Genomic DNA, 16345 nt, shown 5'->3' with positions numbered 1-16345 from the left:
GTCCAGTGGTTAAGACTCCGCCTTCCAATGCAGGGGGCACAGGATCAATCCCTGGTCTGGAAGGCAATTGCCTGCCCAGATTGCCTGGGGTGTGGCCAAAGTTTAAAAAAAAAAAAAAAAGCCAGGACACCCGAGGAAAGCTTTTTGAAGGGTAAGAGGGGACTGTTCTTATTGTTCGCTGTTCAGTCAACGGGATGGGGCGTCCCGGGCTGTAGGCGAGCAGACCCGGAAACAAGACCACTGTGCTTAAATATCTGAAAGCCCCCCACGCGGAAGAGGGATGAACCTGGCTCTCTCTGGCACCACGAATAAAATCGGCCACAGTGGGTCTCAGCTGTAGGAAGGCCAGAGCCCAGCAGGGGAGACTGGCATGAGAGCCAGTGGATCAGAGAGGACGTGGACTCCGGCTGCAGAAGTGAGCCCGGCCAGACACCCCTGTGACGCCCCTTTCAGCTGGTGACCTCGGATGAGCCCTTCAGGCCCTGGGGCAGCCGTGCCCTCCCCGATCCGTGGTCCTGCCTGTCTGCCAGCCCTCTCCTATCCAGTAGGACCCACTGAGAAGAATTGAAGCAAATTTTCCCAAAGACGCAGAACCAACTGCGTTACCCTCCTCCAAAGAGGTTGGTGTTCTTAGAAGTCGGTTTCTTCTCGCTGCCTCTTCACTCAGCCCTGTTTCTCCCGGTCCTTTCTTTCGTTCCTTGGTGTTGCTAGTTTGCCTGATAAGGAGAGTGATGGAAACTGATCAGCATCATTGTAAATTAAAATTCTTTCAGGAGTAGAGAGAGTTCTGTTATTTTTACCTGCCCTGTAAAATTCACGTTGTGAGCCTCATCTTTAACCCCACCGCTGTTCTCAGAGCAATGCATGCAGGTTTGTGTGGACCGATTCTGTAGCGATCGCTGTCGACGGTACGAACTCCGCCTTGAGTTAAACGTCAGCAGCAACAGATGCTGTGCAGTAAAAATAACTCTTCAGACCTTTACCATTCATGCTCAACTGTACATTTGGGAGGCTGGAACCATGGCAAGAGTTTTATTAACCTGAAAATGGTTCTCTCTATCAAGCGCCGTTTCATCCAACGTTAGCACAGACTCAGTTGCAGTTAGCACGGGTGAGTGTGTCTGGCTGCGCTTGCACACACAACAATATTCACCATCATATAAGCGGGAGGGGCACATTCATCTGTGTGTGACATCTGTCATAGGACCCTGACTCCGTGGCCTGACAGTAAACACTCAATGATGGGTTGTATGAAAGAATGATATAATGCCCACAAGGAGAGGAAATACCATGCAGAGTTCAAGTTTTGTATGTAAACTGTGGCAAAGTGCTGCAGTAAATTGCCATTTTCTTCACATTAGTCACGGAGCAAAGGAAGACTGTTTTTTAAGCAAAGAGTAATCTCTGGAATTTAGCATAAAGACGCTTGGTAATTTCAGGCTTTCTGCCTGCTGTTGCTCCTTTGTGGGAGAACCAACAAACTCCATCCATTTTTTACTTCCTCGACATCAAAGGAAGATTGACTCTTTCAGAGATTCCTCTTGCAAAACAAGAGGAAGAAATTTAGAAACATTTCTTCTGATTCACGTTGTTTCTAATTTTGGAATACGTCTGTTATTTCTTTTTGTTTCTGGTTACTTCTTAGTGTATCATAGTAATATGTTTTCTTTATCAGGATAGCAGCATATCTGAGTGCTTTTGTTAGTTTAGTACCTGAGAATGTTACTCTATATCTGTTTCATAATTTGCAAAAGAATTAAAAGTTTGAAATTTATTAATGTGTGTTTAATGGTTCTACCCTTGTCAATAGGGTGTAGAGAAAAGATCTGTGTTTATCCAGATACAGAAAATACAGTATTAAATTGATTGTTGAAGCAAGACTGCAAGGAAGCATTTATGTTAAAGTTCCAGGAAGGGAAATGTCTGAATTTTTAAGTGAGTTCACAGTTACATTTATACTTATAGAAGTAATGCCAGTATTAGGACAGTGACAGTTAATAAAGTGCTTATTGTCTGCTTTGAGCAATAATAGAAAAAGCTGGATTATTTCCAAGTGTAATCAAGTTACTATTGTAGTAATCACAGTGCATGTTCTGAGACTTTTGTGACTTCTGATTCTCGAAGTAGTAGGTATATTCACATCATACTTAGGCTTGAACATGTTGCTTTGGTGCTGGGATAAAACTTGCATAATGTCTATCTTTTGTCATTCAAACATACCATTTCCATGTCTCCTTATCCTTTATTTCTTTGGGATGCCTGTGCCTTTTAGACAGCCGGGATAGAGGAGGTTAGGGAGAGAGGATCCTCCAGCAGAAGGATGCACAAGGGGCTTTGTCCAATCAGGTGATGGAAGCTCAGTCTCACAGACAGAGTATGAAGACAGGGCTGTGTCCCATGACGTGGTAAGCTTTTGATACACATAGTATCTAGTACCTTTGTCAAAAGAAAACCCAGTTTTCCTGCACATTTTTCATGATATAAGGTGGGATTTGAGCACAATTCTAAGAGCCAGATTTTGGACTCAGATTAAGTTCAAATTGACTGCAGGTTTGCAGAGTGAATGTGGCAACTTGCCATGTTTAGATGCCTTGCTTAACACGGCTGAGATTCATTTCGCTCATCTACTACATATGGAAGCTTTCCACTTGTCAGGCATCACACCAATTGGTTCTCGTTTAAACTTCATGATCTCCTCCCCACTCTGTCCCTACCTTTTAAAAAAAATAATAGATTGGAAAATAGAGGCTTTTAAGGTTGATAACCTGCCTGGCGTTGTAAGATGGCAGAACAAGGACTTGAATCCAGGTCCCTTTGATGCCAAACTTCAAGTTCTTAACTTCTGAGCCAAATTCTTTCGAATTACTTGGAACCCTTGATTAAACAAACACTGCTGGGCCCTAGAGTTTCTGATCCTGTAGGCATGATATATACTGTACTCCAGGGCCCAAGGATTTGATTCTAACCGGTTCTGAGAAACACTGACTGACTCCGTTCCCCTGGAGAGCGAGAGAGAGAATTCACGTGTCCTGCTTGGGTTCATAATCGCCAGCATTTATTGACTGCCTAACCATGTCCTTGACACTCTTGAGTTATTCTGTTCTCATCCTTTCATTCATCTTAGCCAGTAATCACATTGCAAGGAGAAGATAGGGGTTGTGACCACCACTTAAAATGAAGAGAAAGAAACTGAGGTAGGAAAGGCTATCCAGTAAGATAGCCTCACCATATAGGTTATTTTTTTTTTTAATGTAATTCAACCTTTTCTGTAAATTAAAAAAAAAAAGTGAGGGTAATGATAAACAAGATGTGAAGTTGCTCAGTCATATGCAACTCTTTGAGATCCCATGAACTGTAGTCTTACCAGGCTTCTCTGTCCGTGGAATTTTCCCGACAATGATACACAAGGTGATCACCTTGTGTATCATACAAGGATCCTAGTGAGCTGCAAGTCCTGGATATAGATGGAAAAGGTATCATGACAGTTCTTAGCACCCCTTGCCACCCAAGTAGATACAGTGTCCACACTAGTCCTCAAAAGTGAAGAAAAGCCTCCTGTGTTGAAATGCGGGTTTTAAAAGAAGCTTTCCTCAAGTCAGTTCCTTACAATGCAAATACCCTGTGGTATGGCTGTGCTGACCCTCGGTGTTTACAGCAGCGGCCAGACCAGTCACCTGCTTTCACTTGATGTTAACAGCAAGCTTGGGCCTGTGATGTTCGCCTCACTGCTCGTCAATGTACTGGCCGTATCTGGAAGAGCTCTAGAAAAAACCTGGGGAATAAACAGCTCTCTGTTCAAAATCATTTTCTTAAAATGATTGCTTCCAGTTCAGTCACTCAGTCGTGTCCGACTCTTTGCAACTCCATGGTCTGCAGCACGCCAGGCCTCCCTGTCCATCACCAACTCCTAGAGCTTGCTCAAACTCATGTTCATCGAGTCAGTGATGCCATCCACCCATCTCATCCTCTGTCGTCCCCTTCTCCTCCTACCTTTTGGGTCTTTTCCAGTGAGTCAGTTCTTCACATCGGGTGGCCAAAGTATTGGAGTTTCAGCTTCAACATCAGTCCTTCCAATGAACACCCAAGACTGATCTCCTTTAGGATGGACTGGTTGGATCTCCTTGCAGTCCAAGGGACTCTCAAGAGTCTTCTCCAACACCACAGTTCAAAAGCATCAATTCTTCAGTGCTCAGCTTTCTTTATAGTCCAACTCTCACATCCATACATAACTACTGGAAAATGAAAACAAGGAAAATGATTGGTTTAGCTGGGAGACTAAAGAGGAAAAAAGCTAAGTCAGGAGTTAGAAATCATTCCCTTGGTGGAAATGAAGTGACTTGGCCCTGAGGTTGGTGCTGAGAGGGGATTCTTCATGACTCGTCTCTGGGCTGGACTGCTTCGTAAGGCCGGGACCCCTGCAGCGATGTCCAGAAGTGGATTTCATGCTCAGGGAAGGTTGAGAGAAAAGGAGACACTTCTTTCTGTGGATCCTCAGAGGAGGGCTGTTGCAGGCCACTCCTGGGAAGAAAGGATTTCCTTCCTTTGCATGTTTTCCTCCCAGAGTTCTGAAACACGACACAGCTCGTTACTCTGATGAATGATGCAATTCTAGAAATGACCTATATTTCAGTTGCGCTGTGAAATTACCGATACTCACCAGCAGGGATCACAGAGTCCAGGTGACTTCGTATTTGGAACTGCGCTGATGGGGCCCGAGCATTAAATTAGCAGACATGTCACCTGAAGTTGGCCACCCTACAGCAGGGTGGTCACCAGTCTTTGGCGCTGGCCTGCCTGCAGCTGCCAAGGAAAATCTGAGAAGCGAAAATGAAGAAAGTGAGAGAGAAAATCAACCCATGATAAAGTCCAAAACCTATACTCTGCTTAGATACCTTGTTTCCCCATTAGCTTTAAGGCTAAAAGAAAAAGTATAAGGCATTTCAAAAGGTGAGGTCCCATCGATATATAAATATTAATACTTTGTATGTTTGGGTCCATTAAACATTTTGTTGAGGGACTGTTAAGTCCAAGTGTAAAAATAAGATCTATTTGTCCCTCCTGTCAAGGAGAGCTCTTCATGGACCTTGCAGTCGAGCTAATTTTTAGAAGAGCAGCCAAATCTGTAGTTGGTGTAACCAGATGTACATCTTGTCTTGGCCATGTGCGCGTGCCCAGTCGCTCAGTCGTGTCCGACTCTTTGTGACCCCGTGGACTGTAGCCCGCCTGGTTCCTCTGTCCAAGGGCTTCTTCAGGCAGGAATACTGGAGTGGGTTGCCATGCCCTCCTCCAGGGGATCTTCCCAACCCAGGGATCAAACCCACTCCTCCTGCGGCTCCTGCATTGACAGGCAGATTCTTTACACTGAGCCACATGGCAAGCCCTTTTCTGTTCGGTGGGAAGGCATCAGAGCTCACTCTGCATCCCAGCCATCCTGACCCTCAGATTGGAGTTCTTCCTGGATGACCTTATTCATTTATTGTACAGTCTTAAGCTGTAAACTTTCAAAAGGTATCGTGACTTGCTACTTTTTTGGATATTCATCTTTGCATTTTAGCCCTGTTTGTTTGTTTGTTTGTTTTTTCTTTAAAGACTTCAAGCACAGTAGCAGAAACAGTAAAGAACAAAACAGAAATACAGCCTGGATGCTTAGCACGTGGGTGGTGCTGGACTTTGACACGTGCAGTTGGATGGAAAGAGTCACCTGTGCGTTTGTTCTGGTCTGTTCCAGGTTGACCAAGCCCCTGTCGTTCGCTGACTGTGTTGGCGATGAGCTGCCGTGGGGATGGGAAGCCGGGTTCGACCCTCAGATTGGTGTCTACTACATCGATCACATAAACAGTGAGTGTTTCCTTTTCGGTACAAACAAGCATGTCAGACAAGTAATCCCCCCAAATCTAGAGTCATACAGGAGAGCAAACGCTCTAAAGAATGAATTTCTCTATTTCAAACCCTCACTTTCCATATTTAACAGAAATGTCCATTTTGGAAGTTTTGTTGGGCTTATGGGGGCAGAGAGGTAGAGAGGAGTCTGTCTGTCTGTCTGTCTGTCTGTCTGAAAGGGCACCAGACCCTCCACCTTGCAAGTCCCCTCCCCCATTCTGAATGACGCGCCCTGTGCAGATATGTCCATAGTACCGGCTGCTTACTCATTGTACTGCCCTCACATTGTTTGTAGGTTTTTCCTGACTAAATTGTGAGCTTCTTGTGGACGGTGACTGTGGCTTTACTTTTCTGCCTTTGGGTGCCTCGTATGATGATAAATTCTTCCGTGTTAGAACAATGAAGAGCTTTGTTGTGTAATGCACAGGTTAAAAACCTCTTTGTTTTTAAAGAAATTAAAGTGCATTTCGGTTCTAAATTATGCTTTAGAAAACACTGTTCTGAATATTTAAAAACTTGATGATCAGAATATAAATTTTTAGGTCCCCCATCTTTCTTTGGTACGGTAATGGGATCCCAGGGGCCTGGCAGATTTACTGTGGCCCGAAGTGCCCCAGTTACCCACAGCAAGTAGTCTTCCCACTAAAAAGGCTCTGATCCGTTATCTCATTAATCTTAAAGACACTCCTGTGAAGTCATTTAGGGAGGAAATTGTATGTTCTTCTCTTAACAGCTGGTCTACACATATGTTATGTCTTGACATTGTTTAGTTTCAGCATTCTTTTCTTTTTTTTTGTTTTTCAGTAAAAAATTAGACAGTATTTGGCTGTTTAATACTATTTCTAAGTCACACTATTAAATACCTAGAGGTAAAAGTTTTGACCTTGACAATAATAGTTCCTTTAGGCCCTAAGTGTTTTTGTGATAGAATTCACCTTTCAATGGCTGCGCGTGTGGAGTCAGGGTTCTGTTTAGATATTGATGGAGGTGTTTGTAACTATTAATAGAAGGTAATTATGAAGTACTGTCTGTAAGGTTTTGATATTATCACTGCAACCAGAAGTAAATCACTTTTTGATAGAGTCAGAGTTGTACCTTAACTCTTTTGTCTTTTAGTAATTAAGGTCCATCTACATATAAAAATGAACAAACTTTAAGCATGTATTTCAATGAATTTTGGCAAATATATACTCCTTTGGTGCTGCTGCTCAGTCAAGATACAGAGTATGGTTTTTTCCTCTGTGTTTTCAGCTTTGCTCCCTTAACCTTATCAGCCCCTGGATACCTTGTGCCCTTCCCTTTAAAAAATATTTTAAAATTTTAAAAATATTTTTCATAGAAGCGATACATGAGCTGAAGAAAAAAGTATAAATTATAGGTAAAAAAAAAGGAAGAAAACTTAGAGATAACCAGGTATTCTAAACCTTTCATTGTGTCTGTCCAGACCTTTTCGTGTGAACACACACACACAGTTTTCAATATATTTTTTATATCAAGTGGAATTATATCACATACAGTTTTATAAACTGCTTTTTTTAAACTTAATATATAATCTTTCATCCAAAAAATTTTCTGTGCAATCATATCAACTCTTTTGATAAGGGAACCTCACATTTCTCTCAGATGATCTTCCTAAAATATAACCAAGATCCTTTCATGCCCTCACTTAGAACCTTTCTGCCACACACTGTTGCTTACAGAATGAGTTTTGTATCTCTCAACGTGACATTCAAGAAACCACAGCTCGTCCCTCTTGAGGTCTTGGGGAAGAAGTGAGAGAAGAGAGTTAGATTCTATTCCCACCGTCGCCAGTAGATCAAAGGAGAACAAATCAAGCACCACGTCCATTCTGAGCGGTGTGCCTGCAGCTCCCGAGAGAAGATGCTTTAAGCTGATGCCCAAAGGATGAGTACATTAACCAGGCCTGGAGAATAAGGCACTGGGGTACAGTTTGGGGGCTGGAAGGAGAAACTGCCTGCAGAAGGAAGCCCCATAAGTAAAGCCAGAGGTCTGAAGAGGCCACAGGAAGTAGGACTTAATGAAAGAAAGAAGAGAAAGTCAGTGATCTGAGGCTGGTGTGAACGAGGCTGGGAGAACGGCTGGAGTGCCAGACTGGGGTTGGTGCTTGAGGGCCTCTTGTCTCAGACCTCTCAAAGCCCCGCTTAATCACTGCCCATTCCACCGGGCCTGACTTTTTCCGCTGGAAAAAGTCCCGTGTCTCTAAGCTGCCATGGCACTCAACCTTGCTCTCCTCAAGGCTCTCACCATTTTCTACTGTATAAAATGCTTGTTGTCACTGTTGCTTTAATTCCTATGTCACGACCTGTCCCGAGCTTTGTAATCTCTTTGGCAGGAGGGATCACGCCTGAGCATCTTGTTTTCCCTAGTCACGAAGCAGATGCTCAACTGTCTATAGAAATAACACAGCGTAACAGGTAAACATAGCAGAGAGTTTCTAAAATGGAAGATAAGGAGAGTCGCTCATATTCATTTTATTCATTCTTCCTGAGCGCAGCAGAGAGAATAGAAATGTGCTTAAGAGACAGAAGTAATATTCCTTTGAAGAGTCTAATGTTATCTTCCCTGATAAGTTCTTGTAGCTCACAGTGTGTTCGCTATCTATAAATTTCTCCATCTGTAAAACTGATGGAATGTGAATTCCCTTGAGGTGTGTGATGTCTTAACAGTATGTGATATATTACTTCTCTTATATAGTAGACAGCATGCAAATTATATTGCATTATAATACAGTGATCTCCTAAGGCCACCAGGTCTTAATAAAAAAAAATACCATGTTTGTGTAATATACTTTTTTGAGTATTTACATTTAATAAGTATTCTTCACTGATCTATTCAGCAAACATAAGTGATGGAGATAAAGCCCAGTCTTACTTTATGAAGCCTTCTTCAAAGTGCCTCTGGGAACCCACGTTTGTAGTTCCTATTTGAATGGGACGGTATATCAGAAATGTCAGTGGTGCCTGCCGAAGCTAGTAGCATCCGCTATTTAAACCAGTCGACTGGAGTATTTCAGCTAATCTATCCAAAACAAATGCTGACAGGTTATTATTATGATTATTACCATTGTACTTTACTCACTTAAGTGTCCATCGGTGTTACTTTCAGTGTTTTGTGGCAATTTAGCTGTTGACAAGCATTTTATTGAAAAGTATGCCCGTTCGCCAATATGTAAGGAAATATGATTAGGTAAAACCTCTAAAGATATTGAGAGAGAACTGGGAATATATATCTTACTATAGCTGTTACTTAACAAACATTTCAGGTTTTTCATTTACACTTTCAATTTGTGTCATCTCTTTATTTGGTTAGTTTCCTAGTTATTTAGCTCACTGAAACAGGTTACCCCAAAACTTATGACTTAAAATATGTTTATTATCTCATCATTTCTGTGGGCGATGCATCCAAGCAAGGCTGGGAAGAGTCGGGCCTCTGGCTCTAGGGCTCTCTCCAGCTGACCTCAAGGTGTGAGCCGGGCTGCATGACCAGAGGAACTCTGCTCTAACCTCACGTGTGTGGCTGTCAGAACAATTCAGCTTCTTGTCAGCTGCCAGCCAATGGCCCCCTCCTCACTCCTTGCATGTGTGGGTTTGTGTGTGTGTGCATTCAGTCATGCAGCCGTGTCCAACTCTTGGCGACCCCATGGGCTGTAGCCTGCCAAGCTCTTCTGTCCGTGGAATTTTTCCAGGCAAGAACCCTGGAGTGGGTTGCCATTTCCTTCTCCAGAGCATCTTCCCAAGCCAGGGATCGAACCCACATCTCTTGTATCTCCTGCATTGGCAGGTGGGCTCTTTACCGCTAGTGCCACTTGGAAAGCCCACTATGTACATAGTGTGAAAGTGGAAGTGTTAGTTGCTTAGTAAGTAAGTAAAGTTGCTCAGTCATGTCCGACTCTTTGCAACCCCATGGACTATAGCCTACCAGGCTCCTCTGTCCATGGGATTTTCCAGGCAAGAGTACTGGAGTGGGTTGCCATTTCCTTCTCCAGGGGATCTTCCCGACCCAGGGATCAAACACAGGTCTCCAGCATTGCAGATGGACGCCTTACCGTCTGAGCCAGCTTAGTCATGTTCAACTCTTTGCAACCCCATGGACTGTAGCCCTCTAAGCTCCTCTGTTCATGGGATTCTCCAGGCAAGAATACTGGAGTGGGTTGCCATTCCCTTCTCCAGGGGGTCTTCGCAACCCAGGGATCAAACCTGGGTCTTCTGCATTGTAGGGAGATTTTTTACAATCTGAGCCACCAGAAAACCCCACTATGTCCATAGGACGGCTTTTAATTTGGAAGTTGGCTTCATTAGATCGAAAAAGCCAAGAAGAGCCAGGCAGAGAGAGCAAGACAGTGGTCACAGCCCCTGTAACCCAGTCTCCAGAGACACCCCATCTTCATCCGTGTGCTGTCCATTTGAGGCAAGTCACTAGGTCTAAGTGGTATTCAGAGGCTTGCACACTAAGAGATAAGGATAATCCTGGGTCATCCAGAGTTAAGACCATACATTTCTGCGTGTTAGAGGATGAATTCTCTGTACTTTGAGTCAGTTTGCATTCATATATTTCAAAATACTGGAATTGAATGTAAATATCTCACATTTAGGTGGCCAGAGATCTTGAGTTATAAGGAATATTTGAAATGGAGATGTTTGGGCTCTTACTGACTGACCTCTGTCTACAACCTGGGCCTTTATTGTGGTTTCCTCTGGGAGGGGTGCAGGAGGCAGGTTTCAGCAACTTTAAGATGGGATATTTCAAATAATTTCATAATTGCACAGAGGATGCAGTGCGTGAGCTGTCGCAGAGCGCAGGCTCTCAGCTGCAGCCGCTCATGGGAATCACTAAAGGAGCTTATAAACCTGTCATTGTCTGGGTTCCACCCGCAGAAACTCCGATTGGTCTGGGATTTCTTTTAGAGCCCTCCAGGCAATGCCCATGTGCAGAAGTGCAGGACCAAGAACAATACCTTGGGCTATTCTCCTGAAGCTGGGCACCAGGGTTTGGTCTTTTCGTTTGTTTTAAAATTTCTGATCTGCTGTGGACTGACTGGTATTTTTATAAAAGAACAATCACCATGAATTAGAAAAGTCGAAAAAATTAAAAATGCAAGCCCCAGTATTATTATTAGAGTCAACAGATACACAGTAACTGTATGAAATTGCTGTAAGATTTCAAAATGTTTACTCTTGATGCCTGTTCTTACTGTCACAGACACATAACAGAGCTCATGGACCGGTGCTGGCCTGCATCCCACACCCTGAGGGCAGGGCAGCCTGGCAAGAGTCCTGAGTTAAGTGCACAGAAATGTAGGGACCGTATTGGCTTCAGATTACACAGGGCCATAAGTGGCATGGCTTCTATTCTGAAGGTATTGGGGACCCAGAGGGTTCTGGGAAGGGATGACCCAATCACAGCCATGTCGCTGTGCTTACGTTGACATTGCATATGATAAATTTGCAGTGAGAGTAAATTGATGACAAAGACAGAAAGGGGTCAGAGTGGGGATGGACTGGGTAAAATAAAGCAAAAACTCTATCACATTTCTGGAGACGTCACTTCATAATACTGATAAACTACTTGAAGGAGATAAAAATTAAAGACAGCTACTCTTTTTTTTTTTTTGGCTGTGCCTCTCAGTTGCAGCATGTGGGATCTAGTTTCCTGACCAGGGGTTGAACCCAGGCCCTCTGTATTGAGCGTGCAAAGTCTTAGCCACTGCTTAGAGCAGAGACCACCAGGGAAGTCCCAGCTACCTCTTTTTTAAAATGTAAATAACCCCCCTCCACCCCCCCCCCCCAAAAAAAAACCCGTCATTAAATTCTGGAAAATAAGCCACCTGATTTATTTTCAGAAACCACGCAGATCGAAGACCCGAGGAAGCAATGGCGGGGGGAGCAGGAGAAGATGCTCCAGGACTACCTGTCGGTGGCCCAGGACGCGCTGCGGACGCAGCGGGAGCTGTACCACGTGAAGGAGCAGCGGCTGGCCCTGGCCCTGGACGAGTACGTCCGCTTGAATGACGCCTACAAGGAGAAGTCCAGCTCTCGCACCAGCTGTAAGTACAGCGTGGCTGCTCAGGCCTGAGAAGGGGGGACCGACCTCAGGTGATGGGAGGCCACCGGGGGTCCGTGGGACGGGCTCTGGGTCCTGCGCCCCCTTGGGCAAGAAGAGCCCCTCAGCCCGGCTTCAGAGGAAGGTCTCCTCGCTGAGCGATTGACGTTTACCTTCTCACATCAGGGCAAGTGATCTGGCCCTTATGCTGCTCTCGTACGTTGCTTTTAGTGGGACTAAACTGAAACTAGAGCGGTTAGCACAGACCAAGTTTCTGCTGACCGACCAACCTCTCATCTCAGAGACGCCTTTTTTAAAGCAGCAGCTGTGATGGGCTCAGACGTCCCACTGAAGTGACAAGTTTCTGGGTAACACAAAGCGCATTTAAGCTGTATCTGCAGTAAGCTCCTCTAAGATTTTATCCATAGATGTAAAATCCACAGGAAACTGAGGCACTGGGGTGTTGATAACGTTCCTTTTTATTGAAAAAATGATGAAGGTTTGAAGATGACTTTTTATATCTAGGTGTCTGATGAATGACAATAAAGGAGTTAAAAAGTTAAGTAAGTATCCCAGAAGCATGTAAATCTTGTCGTTTTTAGCGTTTGTAATTTCTAAGTTGACAGCTAGTTATGCAACTTGTACAAGTCACTTTTTTTTTTCCCCCTCTCTTCTCCCTTTGAAAGTATTCTCAGGCTCTTCATCCAGTACTAAATATGACCCTGATATCTTAAAAGCTGAGATCTCCACTACACGATTAAGGGTAAGATTTATTTTTTTTTTTTTTTTTACTGTGGTTCTATTAATATGCTGAACATATGCACAGAGTCTAGAAGGGGCCTCTGTGGTCATCTGCCATCTCAATTCAGTGAAGGAACCATTCCACTTATCCTCGATGGATGGTCTTTCTGCTTTTGTTAAAACATGTTCATGAGATTGTTCTTATTAATATGACAGAGTGTGTTCCATTTCTGGGGAGTTTTATTGTTTGCGCTTAGTATGTAGAATCAAAATATGGTTTAAAAGTTTAAATGGTTTAAATCAAAAGTCTAAAAAACTTCAATTTTCCTTTTTGTGCTGAAAGTACACGTCCAAAGTGGAGCAGGCGGCCCAATCTATCAAGGTGTTCACAGTTCACATTACCAAGTCACTTCTTTTTCTAGGTCAAACATGACTGGTGCCTCACACTTCCTTATGGGTTGTTTGCTGATCTTTACCCTAAATCTTTCTGACCACATGGCTGTTAAGGTCACAGCTTGTTTATCCTTGATTTTTGGGGTCTTAAAGACTGCTCACCAAGTAAATAAACTCGTGCAACCCTTGCATAGGTCATGAAAGAGATTATTGCCGTGACCCCAGAAGCCCCCATGGCATTCCCTGGTCACCCTTGTCCTTCTCCCTACAGGTGACACTGGGTGACCTTTATTGACAATGTTATAAATCAATTTTCTGCCTGCTTTGAACTTTGTGAAACTGGCATGCTACCACATGGATTACTGATGGCTTCTTTTGTTCAACATTTCTTCTGTATTTTTTAAAAACTTTTATTATTTTAATTTATTTTGCAATCTGTGTTGGGTATTAGCTGAAGTACGTGGGGTCTTAGTTGCAGAATGTGGGATCCAGTTCCCTGACCAGGGGTCAAACCCGGTGCTCCCTGCATTGGGAGCTAGGAGTCTCAACCACTGGACCCTTGTTCAACATTTTGAGATTCATCCACATACACTTTTATTGCGTGTAAACCATCCCACCTTTGTGTAGATACCATGAATTCTTCATTTCTTCTACTATTGATGTACATTAGAGTTTATGCAAATTGCTAGTAATTAAAAACTTGCATCTGAATGTGTGTGTCTGTTACACATGCCTTTGGGTGCACAGATGTATGGATTTTTGTTGGTTATGCAACCAGGAGTAGAATTGCTCTGTTAAAATATACTCGAGCAGCTACTCACACCCAGTTTCAGGCCTTGTTAGTCAATCAGTTCAAATTATTTCCTTATTTCTTTATGATTTTTCATCAGAGTGTTCTGCTTAGTTTTTAAACAGTTTTGGATTTTCTTATCCTTTATTCAGCTCAATTCCACCACACGTTTTCAATTCTAAAATTTCTGTTTATTTTTTGTTTTTAATTACTTGCCCAGATTCTCCACATCGATGTCATAATTTTTTGAGCAAAATAATCACAGTTATTTTAAAATTCCATGTCTTGATTAGTGTAATATCTAAAACTTTTTATGTGTTGAATTCTTCATTCTGGTCTGGTTTTTTTTCTCTTGATTTTTGGTCAGTATTTGACCTCTCACAGCTGCTTGCTTTTAATTAAGAGCCATATATTATGTATGAAAGAGAATAAAGATAATTTAAGGTTTGGGATGATCTCATTAGCCTTCAAAGAGGATTTACTTTTGCTTCTTAGTGGAAGTTAGTTCAGGGGCAGATAACTTCAATTCAGCCAGGGTTTGAGTTTTCTGAATTCTGGGCTCCATTCTTCTTCTTCTTTTTACTTTTTCACCACACCCATGGCATAAGGGGAATTTGTGCCCCGACTGGGAATCGAACCCGCAGGGAAGTCCTTGGGCTTCGTCATTTTCCTCAGAATGGGTCTATTTCCAGAGCACCCTTTCTCTCAGGTCAAAGCTCTTCGGAGTCCCAGTTGAACTCCTGGGCTGTTTCCTGAGGAAGCAAGCCGACTGAGGCTGGACTCCTCTCTCCCTGGAGCCCTCGGCTCTGAGAAATAGCCAGTGCTTCTCTGCATGTCAGGCTCCCGGTCACTGCATTCTCCTAGCTTTTCACTTTCTTGATCATGTAGGCAGATGCCTCGGAAGGAAAACCGATGCCAAGTTTGGATCTTGCCTGTGGGCCTCTCTTATCATTTAGCTCCTTAACAGAAGTTCTTGCTGCCCTGGTAATTCTCCAGTATCTCCAAATAGATTTTTGTTTGTTTAACCTCGCAACTTTTCTATCTGTTCTCAGAAAACGTGTGAAGAAAGTCTGTCTATACTTTCCGGAAGCAAACCTCTCTTTGGTCTAGACTTCTGGGTGTAATTCATGAAGTCACTGTTGGAAGTTTTCTTTTCTGCCATAAACAGCCCTTTGCCCTGTCCATCCGCCTTCATTTCTCTGTCTGTTCTCGAGGAGCTCACAGGCGGTTTGTGGGACACCTCATTGCTGCGTCTCTGTATCATGTCTATACATTTCTGTAATCTCAAGCAGATATCTTATTTTTAAAAGGGCTGGGGTGGGACAACAGGTGAAGTTATGTTGTCAAAACTTACCCTTGCTAAACTTCAGTACTCCCTGGAGCTCTGCCCATCTCAGACGTCACTACGTATTATTGCTACCCCCTTGAAATCTTAACCATCCTTCACAGTTCTTTTCTTTGTAAAACATAAATATAGTACCTCACATTGTATATGGAATACCTCAACACACTATCATAATCTGTTGCTTTAAATCCCGTTTTAGGAAAGATTCTAACTAAGAGAGGGGTTTTTAAAAAAAAAAAACAAACAAACAAACAAAAGCAAGGCTTCCCTCGTGGATCAGTAGTAGAGAGTCCATCGGCCAACGCAGGATACGTGGGTTCGATCCCTGTCCCGGGAAAAGCCCATAATGCCTCGGGGCAGCCAAGCCTCTGTGCCGCGGCTGTGGAGCCTGTAGCGCCGGGAGCCGAAGACTGCTGCGCCCGCGCGCCCTGCAGGCTGTTCCCCACAGCGAGGAAAGCCACTGCAAGGAGACGCCCTCGCCACAGCTAGAGAGTAGCCCCTGCTCGCCGCCACTGGGGAAAAGTCTGCACAGCAAAAGCCCAGCACAGCCGAAAAAAGTAAATAAAATTATTCAATAAAGAAGAAACGAAAGCCTACAGGTTGCCTCACACCTGTAGCCGTCGGAAGGAAACGGAGCCTTCTATGACTGGGAGAGATCCCAGAAGACCCCACGGAGCCACGTCCCCAGACCCATCTCCTGATGCCGCAGAACCCCTCTGATAAAGCTTATTTTGCCGCGGGTTTAATGCGCGCTTACGAGCCTGTGTTCAGACGTGTGTCATCACTGTGGGACCACAGAGTGAGTCGGGGAGGAGTGCCCTCCTCCACAAGGCGCTCCCCTCAAGAGGGAGGAGGCATTCACGAGTGACTGGAGTGAAAGATGAGAGCCTGTCTTCCATTAGTTCCTGTCCGTGAAAATGCCTTTTAATAGGAATGCTTCCACAGCACATGGGCCTCGTGGTCACATTCTCTTCTGATGCTTTTAGCCATGTCATGGTTTGACCATGGCAGGCCAGGTGGTACCCTCTTTCTGCCACGTGGGCATGTTTTGGCCAGGTAGCTCTTTGAGAATGCCCCAGGCGTTCTGAAGGGCCTGGATACCTTGAACCAAGTTTCGTGGATTCTGACAACCTAGC

The 16345-nt window shown here is 43.9% G+C and overlaps 1 protein-coding gene across 2 annotated transcripts in view; it reads left to right on the top strand.

Moving 5' to 3' along the window:
• Positions 1–16345, top strand: part of WWC2 (WW and C2 domain containing 2) — a 145872-nt gene that overhangs the window by 70324 nt on the left and 59203 nt on the right. Inside the window, exons 2-4 of one of the 2 annotated variants that reach the window (XM_070460094.1) lie at positions 5729–5838; positions 11741–11944; positions 12627–12703. In XM_070460094.1, coding sequence (XP_070316195.1) covers positions 5729–5838; positions 11741–11944; positions 12627–12703 — 391 coding nt within the window. Of the gene's footprint in view, positions 1–5728; positions 5839–11740; positions 11945–12465; positions 12504–12626; positions 12704–16345 lie in introns of those variants that run through there. The other variant, XM_070460095.1, reaches the window with a different exon arrangement.

Source organism: Odocoileus virginianus, chromosome 32 (genome assembly GCF_023699985.2).
Source record: "Odocoileus virginianus isolate 20LAN1187 ecotype Illinois chromosome 32, Ovbor_1.2, whole genome shotgun sequence".
Classification (NCBI taxonomy): Eukaryota; Metazoa; Chordata; class Mammalia; order Artiodactyla; family Cervidae; genus Odocoileus; species Odocoileus virginianus.
Note: the sequence above shows the minus strand (reverse complement) of the source record. Positions and strands in the feature narration are given on the sequence as shown.